A 13,959-nucleotide genomic window follows, 5' to 3' on the forward strand; every position below is an offset into this window, starting at 1 on the left:
TCGTTGCTGTTGCTATAATACTTCTTTTTTATCAGCAAGAAAAAGCTCGCTTTGCTTTAGCATTCATTCTTCATCTGTTTAGAGGCAAAAGTGCTGTTTTTTTATTTTTACTTGACCCTGCACGCTACAGCAGCATCTACTTCTCTCTCTTGCTTTGACCATCCACCCCCATCCCTGCGATAGCCATCCTGTCCCATTCCCCGTCCCATCTCTAAGTTAATCTGGCCTGGCCTGACTTGAGCCTGGATGGCAATGGACTCAAACTTTCGCTCCACTGTTTTGCAACACCCTGACGACGAGGGTGAACGCGACCACCCACAACACCAACACCAGAGCTTCCACCAACAACACCAAATGCGCGACCTGATGAATCCTCAGCCTTCCACACCCTCTTCGACGTCGCATCACATCCCCGGCTTTAGCTTGCGATCGCCGCCTCCCAAGGCTGATTACCACCAGCACACACCGGCATCCTCGTACTCGACAACCGACACCCACCATAATCGCCACCATCTAACCTCATCCACAACCCCGGCCTCGCAATACCCGTTCGCGTCCTCAGCCTACCGAGACCCTCCACCTGGCCCTCCTCCCGCATCGGCACCGACCCCGGGCCAAAGAACCTCCCCTATGCGCCCGCCGCCATTGTATGCGCCACCTCGAGCCTCTGCGCAAGCACCGGCTTTGGCCCGGCGCGAGGGAAGCGGGTTCTACGACCCCACGTCCGATTCAATCGCTTCTGAATCGCGATCATGGAACGAATCAACATCCAAGGTAGGTCGTAACGAGCACCTGTGTTCTTTGATTTCTTGGCTCTCGGGCTTTTTTTGTTGTGTGCTTTTTTCCGTCATCAAAGTTCTTGGTGGGCTTAGTGCATGTTGTCCCTTTTTGACTATACACACACACATATACATCGCCCTGTCCTGTTTGCTTTTACTTCCCCAGATATCGCGTTTGTTCCGCAATACTCGTGAGCCCTTGGAATTTTTATTGATCATCGCTATTAAATGATGCTGCGATGACTCGGTGATGCCTTGGCAACCTTGCATACTCTTTTTTTGGCCATCGGACCACGCGCTTTGAAGCTGTCCTCCAACCGCGATAAAGCAAAAAATACCACCAAGCCAAAAATCGCGAACACCACGCAACTACCTAGCCTAGAGGCCTTCCTTCAACAACACCAAGCAAGCTCGAATGTTTTCCCACACAAACAGCCAAATCTGATTGCCCATAACCATAATCATAACTATAACTGTTTTATTTTCCCCCCTCGTCTCTTTTTTCATTTTTTATTTTCGCCCCCTTTGCCTTCCCTCTTCTCGTCTACCCACGTCTCCCTTTTGTCTTGTTGTCAGTCTATTTTTGTCTTGCGTTTTGCTTTTTTTTTTTACTACTGCAATTTGCCTTCCCGTTTGCATTTTGTTTGCACCTTCCATTATCACGAATCCATTTTTTTTTCTCGCTCTTGCAATATTACATAACATCCCCCTTTTCTCATATCATTTCCCCAACTAGCATCGCTTCTTTTCATCGTCATTTTTTTTCTCATCACCTCTGCAGAGTCTGACATCATCACAATCAATTAGCCCTTGGATCCCTTTGATCTTCCTCGAAACACGCACACCGAGTCGAGATCTTCCCATCAGAGCCACTACGCGTCGCCCCAACAATCTACCTCCATCCACTCTGCTCATCGTTCGTTATCACGGCCACCTCCATTGGGCGGTCTTACTGTCGGCAGCCCGCCTCGCCGCCCCCGAGACGGCGAGCCTTCCGACACTTCGTCCCCGACTATGTCTAGATCAAACGGCACCTCGTCATCAGGTGGCTTGCCGTCGCTCCTTAAGCCTGCCTCGCCTACATTGCCGGCTCGGTCTGCTAATGTGAGTCTTTATTTTCATAACAACAACTCTGAAACTGCACTTGTACTTGTGTTGCTAACTTTACTTGTCACGAAAAGGTCATGTCGTTTTCGAATATTCTCACTAGCTCTGAGCCAATCGCGAAAACCCCGCTCGCTGACGTAGAGCATGGGCATGAACGCGAACGCGAGCGTGAGAATGATCGGGAGCATGAACGGGGCCGCGATCGCGAACTTCCCTCCCTGCGTGAACGCGACCAACCCGCACGCTCCTTCTCTCCCCTTAGGGAGTCTACAAAATCTCGCAAGGCCGACTCGCCACACGCACAAGAATCATCTATCCTCGCACCTCCGGATATTGATGTTGGCATGGAAACAGAATATCCTGTCGAAACCGAAGCCGAAATAGAGCCCGAATCTGAAGTCTTGGATGAGTCTGACGCTCCAGTCAAGACGAAGAAGGATAACCGTAGAAAGTCATCCTCAGTCAAAAAAATTAGAAGTCGTGTCAATGACATCAAGGATTCTGAACCTTCCAAGTCTCGACGAAGCTCTGCTAACAAGGCTTCGTCCAAGCGGCAAAGCAATGGCTCACTTAAAAACAATGGCAAATCAGCACCCGCCAACAACGAAAAGAAGATCGCACGACACATGGAAATGATCGAGGCTAGTGCATCCAAGGCTGACCAGACAGACCTCGACTTTGTCGAAGCCCAGCGCATAGAGTTCATGAAAAGCGCTACTAAACGGCGCCGGCGGATACAAGACATTGACGTTTCGTTTTGCCTTCGTCGTGATCAAGACTTGGCATTATCTCTGGGCAAGCGCTTGCTGGCTCACGCTGAATTTGGTCGCAGACGCTACGATGAGGGCAATGTTGATGCCGCACTGGCCGAAGTCAAGGAACAGGAGCTGCATGCTGAGAAAGAACGGAAGAAAGACATGCAGCGTAAGCGCAGGCGTGAAAAGTCTATGGCTGTCACAATTGAACAAAGGGAAGCTGCGCTTGCCCGTGCTCTGGCTGCTGCAGACGAAACCGAACGCCAGAAACACCTGCGTGATGCTGAGCGTGCCTCCAAAAAGGCCCAACAAACCAAGCTTATTCTCCAGAAGGGCCTTAAGGGACCTGTTCGTAATGTCGATCTTCAGCAAATGGAAGGGATTGGCAATAGCTCTGTCTTGCCATCCGAAACCGATACTCCGAAGAAGTCTAAGAGCCGAGCAGGAAATCGCCTCAAGAAGTCCAGGGAGCAAAAACAGGCCGAAAAGGATTCCGCCGAGGCTGCTCAGGCTGCCCTAGATGCTGGCGAGGAGCTTCCATCTAGGGAGGAGAGCAAGGCCCGCATAATCCGTCTCAAGTCCAAGGTTTCGAAGCCGGACAAGGCTGAGGAAACTGACAAGGAAACTGAGACAAAAGAAGTCAAGGCATCTGCGAAAGAGACCAAGGAGCGAGAAAAGGCCAAGGAGAAGGAAAAGACTGCCGAGCCGCCCGCACCCGAGGCCAAGTTTGAATCCAAGGGCTACAACCAGATATACGATCAAATTTGGAGGGATCTTGCTCGCAAGGATGTTGGGAAGACATTCAAGGTTGCAGTAGACTCCTATGCTACCAAGGCATCTAACCTTAAGAAAACCGCTTTACTGGCTTCTAAAGAAGCTAAGCGGTGGCAGCTGCGGACAAACAAGGGCGCTAAAGACCAGCAGGCTCGTGCCAAGCGTGTGATGCGTGATATGATGAGTTTCTGGAAACGCAACGAGCGTGAGGAACGTGATCATCGCAAAGCGGCTGAAAGGCAAGAACTTGAAAACCAGCGCCGCGAGGAGGCTGATCGTGAAGCAGCCAGACAGAAAAGGAAACTCAATTTCCTTATTTCCCAGACCGAGCTCTACTCCCATTTCATTGGCAAGAAAATTAAGACGGATGAAGTCGAACGCAGTACCGACAACCCCGAAATTGCCAAGGACACCAATTCCTCAGAGGCGCCAAAACCATCAATTGCCGTACCAACAACAGGGTCAAATGCCAAGGTTACTGATTTTGAGAATCTCGACTTTGATAACGAGGACGAAACCCAACTTCAGGCTGCTGCCATGGCCAATGCCCAAAGTGCCATCGAGGAGGCCCAGAAGAAGGCCCGTGATTTCAACAACGAAGGCCCCGATATGGATGAAACCGGTGAAATGAATTTCCAGAATCCAACCGGCCTTGGCGATGTTGAGATTGAACAGCCTAAGCTCATCAATGCACAGCTCAAGGAGTACCAACTGAAGGGTCTTAACTGGCTTGCCAACCTGTACGAACAAGGTATCAATGGTATTCTAGCCGACGAAATGGGTCTCGGAAAGACAGTCCAGTCTATTTCCGTCATGGCCTACCTTGCCGAAAAATACGACGTGTGGGGTCCCTTCTTGGTTGTATGCCCAGCCTCGACGTTGCACAATTGGGAGCAGGAGGTCCGAAAGTTTGTGCCCGAGTTCAAGATTCTCCCATACTGGGGTACTGCGGGCGACAGAAAGGTCCTGAGAAAGTTTTGGGACCGCAAGCACTCGATCTATAAAAAGGATGCGCCGTTCCACGTGTGCATTACTTCGTATCAGATGGTTGTGTCGGATGTATCATACTTCCAAAAGATGCGCTGGCAGTACATGATTCTAGACGAGGCGCAGGCTATCAAGAGCTCTCAGAGTTCGCGGTGGAAGTGTCTCTTGTCATTCCACTGTCGCAACCGACTTTTGCTGACGGGTACGCCCATCCAGAACAACATGCAGGAGCTGTGGGCTCTGCTTCATTTTATCATGCCTTCGCTCTTTGACTCTCACGACGAGTTTAGTGAGTGGTTCTCCAAAGACATTGAGTCTCACGCTACTAGCAACACCAAGCTGAACGAGGACCAACTTAAACGTCTCCACATGATTCTGAAGCCCTTCATGCTGCGCCGTGTCAAGAAACATGTGCAGAAAGAGTTGGGAGACAAGATTGAGCTTGATGTGTACTGCGACTTGACCTACCGTCAACGTGAGTACTACCGCAACTTGCGCCGCCAGATCAGTGTCATGGATCTTATTGAAAAGGCTACGATGGGTGATGACAACGACTCGGGTACCCTGATGAACCTGGTTATGCAGTTCAGAAAGGTGTGCAACCATCCCGACCTGTTTGAACGCGCTGAAACTGCTTCCGCATTCAACATGGGCTACTTTGCGGAAACGGCGTCATTTATCCGTGAAGGCAACCAAATCATCGCACCGTACTCCCCCCGTGGCGCTATTGAATACAAGCTGCCTCAACTTGTTTGGCGTAATGGCGGCCGCCTTTGCAAGCCGGGAAGTGACAATGTCAAGGCTGGGTGGCGTAATAAGTATCTTTCTCACATGATGAACATCTATCATCCTGATAATGTTCGGCAAAGCATGGAAGGTGCTGATGCGTTTTCTTGGCTGCGTTTTGCCGATACGAGTGTTGGTGAAGTGTACAACGCAACTCACGAGAGTATAATGGATCGGTCGGTCAAGGCTGCTAACCGGAGCGACCGTCTTGAGCACCTGGGCATGATTTACGATGAGGAAGACGGAGACTTCACCCCTAGACACGCCCTTTTCCTGATAAAAGAGCGTAGTAGTCGTCGTATTTTTGCTGACCTAGCCCCTGAAGGTGCTCTTCACAACATGATGAATGCTGCCAGAGGCTGTTTTAATATGTCGGGCCTTGGCCGTCTGGAGCAAGCTGGTCGCCCTAGTGCTACTGCTATTCCAATCGACATCAGCTGTACTAGTAGTGCCACCGAGCCGGAACGACTTGAAACGCTATTCAACATTTCTATTCGTCGTGCTATCTATGGGCCCAACTCTGTTGAGCAGAAGGCTCTCATTACTGAAAAGATCCGACCTACCTTTTGGCCTACAAGAGCACTGCTTCCTACACCGGACAAGGAGAAGTCTCGTTTCACCAACATTACTGTTCCATCTATGCATCGGTTTGTTACAGACAGTGGCAAGTTGGCTAAGCTGGATGAGTTGCTCTTCAAACTCAAGAACGAGGGCCATCGTGTGCTGCTGTACTTCCAAATGACTCGCATGATCGACCTCATGGAAGAGTACCTCACGTACCGCAACTATAAATACTGCCGCTTGGATGGCTCCACGAAGTTGGAGGATCGCCGTGATACAGTGCACGACTTCCAGACACGCCCTGAAATCTTCATCTTCCTATTGTCAACACGTGCTGGTGGTCTGGGTATCAATTTGACGACTGCTGACACGGTCATTTTCTACGACTCGGATTGGAACCCGACCATTGATTCTCAGGCCATGGACCGTGCCCATCGTCTTGGCCAGAAGAAACAAGTCACCGTTTACCGGTTGATTACACGTGGCACGATCGAAGAGCGTATTCGCACGCGAGCCATGCAGAAGGAGGAAGTGCAGCGTGTGGTCATCCAGGGTGGTGGTGCCAGCGTCGACTTTTCTGGTCGTCGTCCTCCGGAGAATAGAAACCGCGATATTGCTATGTGGTTGGTAGACGATGAGCAAGCGGAACTGATCGAAAAACGCGAGCGCGAGCTGTTAGAGAGCGGCGAATACGATAAACTCCAGAAGAAGAAGGGCGGCAAACGTAAACGCGCAGGTGCTGCAGCCAACGGCGACATGAGCCTGGATGACATGTACCATGAAGGTGAGTCTTGACTGCTTCATTTTATGATTTGTATAGGCCGAGTAGCGTGTTGTGTATGTATGCTAACGTCTGATGTTGTTTCTAGGCGAGGGCCGATTCGATGACGGTGCTGCTTCTGCTGGTGGTGGCGGCGGTGGTGTTGTTGCCAATAGCGATGAGCCAGCCGAACAACCGGATGGGAAGACGTCGAAGAAGCGCAAAGTAGCTGGCGGACCCAAGAAAGCACGATCCGGGCGGCAGCGTGTCGCAGCAGCAGCAGCAGAAGACTAAGGGTTAAGGAGAGAGACACTTTGTTTAGTGCATCCTGACTTGATTCTAAATGTTGGCGCGTGCTCTCTGATTTCTACGAGAAGGGAGTCTTGAGGCACATGACTGCTTCTTCTGTGTACATTCTCTTCTCCTTATCCCATGGCATCATTGCTCTTCAATTTCCTTCTTCCTGTTCTTTTTTTTTGAATCTTTTGTCTTTTTATTCGAGGGGGGTTTGGCCCCAGGCTGGTTTCTTGGTTTGTTTTACTTGTTTTCTTATTATCATCACAATGTTGTCGCTTGTGCTGTTTTTGGTAGTGGAACTGTTTTCTTTAGAATTGCTTTTATTATATTTCTTATTTATTTTCTTATTTATTTTTCTACTTTTTCACTTGGGCTTGGCTCCCCCTCCCCCTCTCTATCAACTCCGTTGTATTTTGTATTTTGTATTTTGTTATTTGTTTTTTTTTTCTGCTACGTTACACGATTATTATTATTTCTCTTCATCTTTTTTCCTTTGCTTTCTTCTATTACTGTCAACTCGACTGTCTTCAAAATGCCTTCTAGCTCATGGCTGTCGCTATCGTGTGCTGACACGGAAACAACCGTCACTAACTCGGCCACAACGTCCCAGCGCAACTTCAGCACATCATCATATATAACGGCGTCGTTTTCGCTTGCTCGAGGCGTGAGATTCACAATTGATGAAGAGCACGACTCCATGAGTCGTGTTTGGCTAGGCGACATGGTTGTGGCCGTGATGTCTAAAGGCACGAGACAGAGTGTTGTGATAGAGAGTGATAAGTGAAGACTACATAAAACTATGCAGACCTGCCAGTCCAGTGGTGCGACAAGACGGATGCTCCCGACTATGGTCGTTCTACATGGCATGTATTAGTTCCCCCCTGCGTGGTTTTGGTGGTTGGACAACATACATTATAATTGCAACAATGGGAAGAATGCTTTGGCCCGTCCATAGGATCTTGAGCTTGTGCAGAGCTACTAGCACACATGTCCAGAACATGATATCTGTAGCAGTGTTCACGCCTATTGGTGGTTAGCAAATATAGACTTTCATACTCTTCCAATGTTTCATCCATTACCGAGGGGTCCTGTCCTTACCCCATGAAGCCCTCAACCCCACGACTCCTAGCCCACTCAATTTTTGGGCTAGAACCACAGACACACCGGCTCCGATGCTTGCAACAATCTGCCCTCCCCCCACCACAGTGCTCAAAGCCCATCCCAAGCCGGCTCGCCCTCGACACAGGGACACCATACTGCCTACCTTGGCGAACATATTACCAACAAGTGCGAGAAAAATACTGGGCGCATTGAGATGCACGAGAGGCTGGGCCAAACAAAAGAGCGTTAGCGCCGTGACTGTGCTCCCGATGCAGAGAGCTGCTGCGAGGAGGACACATACCATGGTGGGCATGGGCGTCAAGGAATCTGATGAGTTGTGTGATGTGCAAGTAGATGGTAATATAGACGCAGGTAGTTGATGACGCATGGCGAGAGACACATAGACTCGAGATGCGGCAAGCAGGACAGCGGCAAGTGCACAGACCGGCAGGGCCGTGTAAGCTAATAGGAGTATGAAGGGCATACGGAGAACGGAGAACGGGTGGAAGTGGTGGTGGGGATGGAGATGGTCAGCGAGCTTTGCATCTTCGTCCGAGATAACAGCGCGAGGAGTTGATGAGTCGTGGGGGTGTCGAGGCGGAGAGGACGTTGGGTTCGGGGTGAGTTTGGCGAACGGGCTGAGGTGTAAGTGTGAGAGACTGCGTGTATAAGAGAGAAGTGTGCCACTGGCTCTTTTTTCTGGTGTCGAGCAGGTCCCGAGGCAAGTAGCAAGGCAACAGTGCGTCAAGCCTCACTCCCTCTCGCCACACAGAGACAGAACAACGGAAGATACACCAAGAAAACACAGCCGTTGTGTCTCTTGCGTCCCGATCATCGTGGCGTTTTTTTTTTGCCATGTCTTGCTGTCTTGGGTTGGTTCTCAGACAAAGCCAATATATCAACAAATAGAATCGCCGCTTAACTGCACACAAGATCCGAAACGAAAAGAAAACCCACAGGACTCTGCAAGACAAATTCACAGAGAGATGGGAGCTTTTTCTTTTGGCTGTAGCCGGTTCGTTCTTGGTACGCTGGGGCTGAATCAACACAGCCAACAGGTATGTCCAGAATTAGGGGACTGCACCTGATTTGTGCTGCTATTTGTCTTAATTTGGCTGCGGTAGATGGCAAAGAGAAACAGTGGTGGAGCGAGACAGCAACACAAACCCATGGTTAGGTTAAACGCGTGGAATTGAGGATAGGGTACAAGCGAGAGCGGGAGGGGGAAGAAGAGAGAGAGAGAGAGAGAGAGAGAGACCGGAACAGCACTATTACCCATTCTGTGTACTTGTAACAGATGAAACAGTCTGTTTAGTTTGTACTGATACTGCTACTGTACGATATATACAATGCCATAATACCATGCACTGGAATCTATTGGTATATATCCCAGGCCTGAAATGGCTCTCTATTTCCCTTGGGACAATTGCACCACCGCCCACTTACCACTCCAGCACCATTCACGAGCCTTATCACCACCCCCACCTTCCATAGCGCGCAGTTCCTCGTCTTTACCTGCTGGGAGTCCGACAACAACATCGGCCTTGCATGTGCGCAACGCAAGCACATTTAATCCGCTTCCAGGCCCTAAGGGGCCAAGAGCGGTGGTAAACGGCGTAGTAGGATCCCACATGACATCGCGGGTCAATTTGCGGTAGTTTAGGTCGCCTTTGAAGATGACCAGCTCGCTAGCCTGCAGGTCGGCGAATAGCGTGGGGGCTTCGGCCGGCATTGCATCAAAGCTGCTGCCGTGTGTCCAGAAGCGGTTGGGCCGGATGACCATCTGGCTGTTGGCATGGTAGCCGCTCCACGAGCGAAACACATCAAACAGTGCCTTGTTTTCCTCTTCCTGCAGCGGCACAATTGGTCGCCCGTCGGTGCTACTTTCATCAGGGCTCTCAAAGAAGGATGTTGGGTTGGCCATGGCCATTAACAGAGATTGGAAGTCAGCCGGAAGCACGTCACTAACAAACCAAGGCATAGACTTGGGATGCAGGACTACTGTTGTGGCCAAATCAGAGGCTAGCAAGTAGCCGGCCAGGATCAGGTCGACATAGAGCTCGAAGCCGGCGTTATCTAGTACAATATCCACACGGCGGTCCTTCTTGCCGGATTCCCGAGCAGCATATAACAGCTCGAAGGCTCTGGGCAAGTCGTTGGCCAGAATCTTGGCTTCGCTTTGTTTGCGAGCCTCGCTTCCCTGGAGCTTTTGTAGATCTTCGTAGGTAAGCGATGTCAGCAAAGACAAGTCAGTTGCATTGCCCCAGAGGCAGATTTCAGCCATTTCGGCAAATAGCAGGGCCTCGGTAGCCTTGTCAGTCTCAACATCTTGCGGCGTAGTCTCATCGCCCTTTTTAGCCGATATCTGTGTCATTAGCTCGATGTAGCGGAGGGCTAGTTCTAGGACAGCAGGGCGTGAAGAGTGGAAGGCGCTCGTCTTTTGGCGTGCAAAGACGTCGTAGTTCTTCCAGTGTTTAGACATGACAAAGAAAGTGTTGAGACGGCTGGAAAACAGAATAGGGGTTCTGTTAGACAACAGGCACGATAGGGTTGAGAGCACGTATAAGCTAGACTCACCGGAACAAGTAACACTCAGTGAAGAGCCAAGGGGCATTGTGCCACCGCGCATACAGCTCGGGGCTCTTGCCATCGGCGTTGTTAGCCTCTGACTTCAGAGCCTCAATAACTTTGTTGTACAAAGCAACATCATCGAAGCCATCGTCTTCAACGGGCCTAAATTGCCACGAGTTGGTCAGTGTGCGTGTCCAAGCGTCTAGCAGACTGAGGCTGAAATTGAGCTTGGGTCGAGGGCTACAAGCTTAGGATCTTGGGGTCTAAAAAGATTCAGACCTGAAGAGCCCCAAAGCTCGCGCAAGAGAGCCATGCCGTGCGTGAATGGCAGGCCAGAAGACAGGCGAGGTGCCAGAAAAGTGGATACCCGTGGTCCTTGGTGGACTTACGTCATCGGCTTGTTGCGCTGCACTTCAGTGTTGAGGACGCCAATCTTACTCTGGATATCTACGAGCTCGGCCGTTTTCTCCAGGAGAAGAGGGTCCACAGTGCCGCTGGCTTCCTGCTGCTTGGTGATTTCGAGTTTGAGGTTTCCCACAGTTACGCTGACGTCGTTGACAATAGACGTCTTGTATTCCGTTGTGGTTTGTCAGCTAATGAGCCCAAGGACGCAGCAGTAGAGGCCTTCAGGTCAAAGTAAAAGAGAAGGGACTCACGATGATGATGGGCCAGCGTCTGGTAGCAGTTACAGACGCAAACGAGCCAGGGTCGCTGGTCATGTACGGGGGAGGGGTTGCTACCACATTGCGTTAGGGGAAGCGCAAGAAACACTCGGGGCTATACTCAGTTTTGGCTGAGTAGGGTGTATCTATTCTCACCTGAGTTCGACATTTTGGCGGCTGGCAATTCACAACAGCGGATAGATGACGAGCAAGCTGAAGCTTTGCCAAGAAACGGGTGCTTGGGTATAGCTCTGCTGTAGCTACGGCATGGCGGGGTAGGTTACTCTATAACTGCATAAGTACCTAATAACGTCCAAAGGGGGAGCCCCGGTACATGCACAACCCCGAATACACAAATAGCTCAACACCCAGCCTAGCCCAGCCCGGCCTAGAGCTCTGACCTGACTTACCTGAGGACAAAGTCAGCATGCCAGAAGGCAATCCATTCGTTTTTTTCTTACAAGTTCTCAAACCACAGAGAGAACAAAGACAAACATGCGCAAAAAGGAGCCTTGTCAGAGGAGAAAAAAAAGGCCCATAAGAAGAAGCTGGGATCTGCTGTCACGTTCTTCAGATCTTTAATCTTAAGCTTGTTGCTGGCAGCTAATCCTAGGCAACAGTGTCTACCTGCATATCTGCATCTGCATATTGCTTAGGGCCCTAAACCCTGATCCTCCATCCGAGCGCAGACCCTAGCTGCCAACCCTAGAGTACCACTCATCACTCATTCTCATTCCTTCACTGACTTCCCGCATAGTCATAGCTTTGACATCCAAGGTTTCTCTCACCGACTCTAATCTGATACATCACTGCAGCGCCTTTTTTGCTCCTTGCTTTTTTTTTTTTCCTTATTTTCTACTCTGTCCCTCTAGCCGTTATGGGCCAAAGCCTCCTTTACGTCCTATCATAACCTATTTTCATCGTCTATCTCAGAATTAAGCCTACAAGTAAAAAAAAAAAAAAAAGGGAAAAAAAAACCTACGCCCTTGTTCCTAGGATCCCTTTCCCCTCCTTGTTCCCCTCCTTGCCCTTTCCCCCTCCTCCCCTCTACTCTCCCGGCCCGCCCTGAGCCGCGCAAAGAAGCGCGGCCTTCGGATGCCCCGGTCCCTGCTCATCCCCCCATGGGGATTCCCAAGACCGGCCGCCATGCCCTGGTCTACTTCATTCCTGGCAACCCAGGCCTCATCGACTACTACGAACAGTTTCTTTCCTTTCTCAATACCATTCTCATGCAAATTGACCCCGATGTGGTCTACGATATCTACGGCCGGAGCCTCTGCGGCTTCCATGACGAGGACCATGTGCCCTTCGGCAAAGACGGCAGCGAGCCGTTTCTGGTAGCGGATCAGATTGATGCTCTCTACGAAGATCTGGCTGGCCGGCGCATCGAAAATAGCTTTGACGAAACGCGCATTGGGACGCCATACGACTTTGTCATCATCATGGGCCATTCAGTAGGCTCGTATCTCACTCTGGAGATCTTCAAGCGCCATGAGCGCGATCCCAAAGCCGCGCCGCACCTCAATCTGCGTGCGGGCATTCTTCTCTTCCCCACAATCGTGCACATTGCCCAGTCGCCCCAAGGTCGCCAGCTGACGCGGCTGCGCTGTATCCCAGGCCTAGCCGAGAGTTTCTACATTCTCGCGTGGCTGTTGCTGCTCCTTATTCCATGGGGAGCGCTGGCCTGGATTTTGCGTTCGTGGATGGGCTTCTCGCCCCGCGCAGCCGAGGTAACTGCTGATTTCCTTAAAAGCCGCGACGGTGTGCGCCAGGCCATTGCTATGGCACTGGATGAGATGGATGTCATTGGGGACGATGGGTGGGACCCTGACTTTTGGAAGATGAACGTCGACGAGTTGCCAGCAGCTGCAGACTATCGTGACGGGTGGGATCTTCCATCAGAGGCGCTAGCGAGTGCAGACCCTGTCAAGTTCTATTTTCTTTTTGCTAAAGACGACCATTGGGTGAACACCGACATACGCAACGAATGGATCTCGCAGCGAAGGAGAAAGTCGGGCGAGAAGAGCTCGGCTAGAGATAAAGAGCGGACGGAGATTGTGGTGGAACGAAAAGGCAACATCCCACATGCGTTTTGCACGCGCGAATGTAAGTCTCTTTTATTTTTTCTTTTTTTTTTTCCTTAGTGCTTCTTTTTCCTTCTACGGTCTCGGAGAGATCTAACCTTCTTTCTTTGCTAGATGCAAGTTACGTCGTGGCTGGCTGGGTACGAGACCGCATCCGCAAAATCGAAGCCACCATGGTTCCAGCCAACAACCCAATAGAAGATGACGAAGGCTATGAGGATGACATGTCTGATGGGAGGATTTACTGGGACGACGAGCGAGTGTACTAAGAAAACACTGGGGGCGGCGTCTTGGTTGCACACTATCCAACATGTCTGCACACTCGCGTCTGCACGACTTTCCCAAAAGTTTCCTTGTACGAGCATTTTATCAAGATACCACCTTTCCCTTTTTTTTTTTTTTTCCATCTTCATTTCCTTCTTGTGTTTTACTCCCTCTCGTGTCTATTTTCCGTCCACTCGCACTGGCTACTAGTCTGGAATGCTTACTTAGGCTTATCCCAAATTCGCAAATGTCTTCGCATCACCGCCTTTTCATTTCCGCAAAGGACAGCTTTGATGGCCTGAGCAGTCGGTCTGTCTGAGAAACCCTAATGGGCCGGCCAGCCTTCTCTTACTCTTCGTATAGGCTAATATGGGAAACGTGGGCTTGCATGCTGCATGTGCATGCATATATGTCCATGTGTATGTAAGCCTCAGGGAGGGAGAGGCTAGGCATGTCTAAGCTCGTTTATTA

General features: G+C 50.5%; 3 protein-coding genes across 3 annotated transcripts; 2 read left to right on the forward strand and 1 right to left on the reverse strand.

The window, feature by feature from the left end:
• Positions 1–252: 252 nt before the first annotated feature.
• On the forward strand, positions 253–6,803 carry HOO65_011250 (putative DNA helicase INO80; the record flags this gene model as incomplete). The annotated part of the gene is made up of 4 exons (XM_071005227.1): positions 253–774; positions 1,587–1,883; positions 1,961–6,533; positions 6,619–6,803. 4 exons carry the CDS (start codon positions 253–255, stop codon positions 6,801–6,803), a joined length of 5,577 nt encoding a protein of 1,858 aa, XP_070863071.1.
• A 715-nt stretch (positions 6,804–7,518) lies between these two features.
• On the reverse strand, positions 7,519–11,309 carry HOO65_011251 (Protein-glutamate O-methyltransferase; the record flags this gene model as incomplete). The annotated part of the gene is made up of 8 exons (XM_071005306.1): positions 7,519–7,546; positions 7,718–7,829; positions 7,971–8,545; positions 9,350–10,432; positions 10,485–10,640; positions 10,868–11,046; positions 11,135–11,214; positions 11,297–11,309. 8 exons carry the CDS (start codon positions 11,307–11,309, stop codon positions 7,519–7,521), a joined length of 2,226 nt encoding a protein of 741 aa, XP_070863072.1.
• A 952-nt stretch (positions 11,310–12,261) lies between these two features.
• On the forward strand, positions 12,262–13,493 carry HOO65_011252 (Lipid droplet-associated hydrolase; the record flags this gene model as incomplete). Its single annotated transcript, XM_071005918.1, has 2 exons — positions 12,262–13,246; positions 13,339–13,493. The coding sequence occupies 2 exons, from the start codon at positions 12,262–12,264 to the stop codon at positions 13,491–13,493; spliced, it is 1,140 nt and encodes a 379-aa protein (XP_070863073.1).
• Between the last annotated feature and the right edge of the window lie 466 nt (positions 13,494–13,959).

The sequence above is a fragment of the Ceratocystis lukuohia genome (genome assembly GCF_044167205.1).
Source record: "Ceratocystis lukuohia strain C4212 chromosome Unknown Supercontig1_pilon, whole genome shotgun sequence".
In the NCBI taxonomy this organism is placed as follows: domain Eukaryota; kingdom Fungi; phylum Ascomycota; class Sordariomycetes; order Microascales; family Ceratocystidaceae; genus Ceratocystis; species Ceratocystis lukuohia.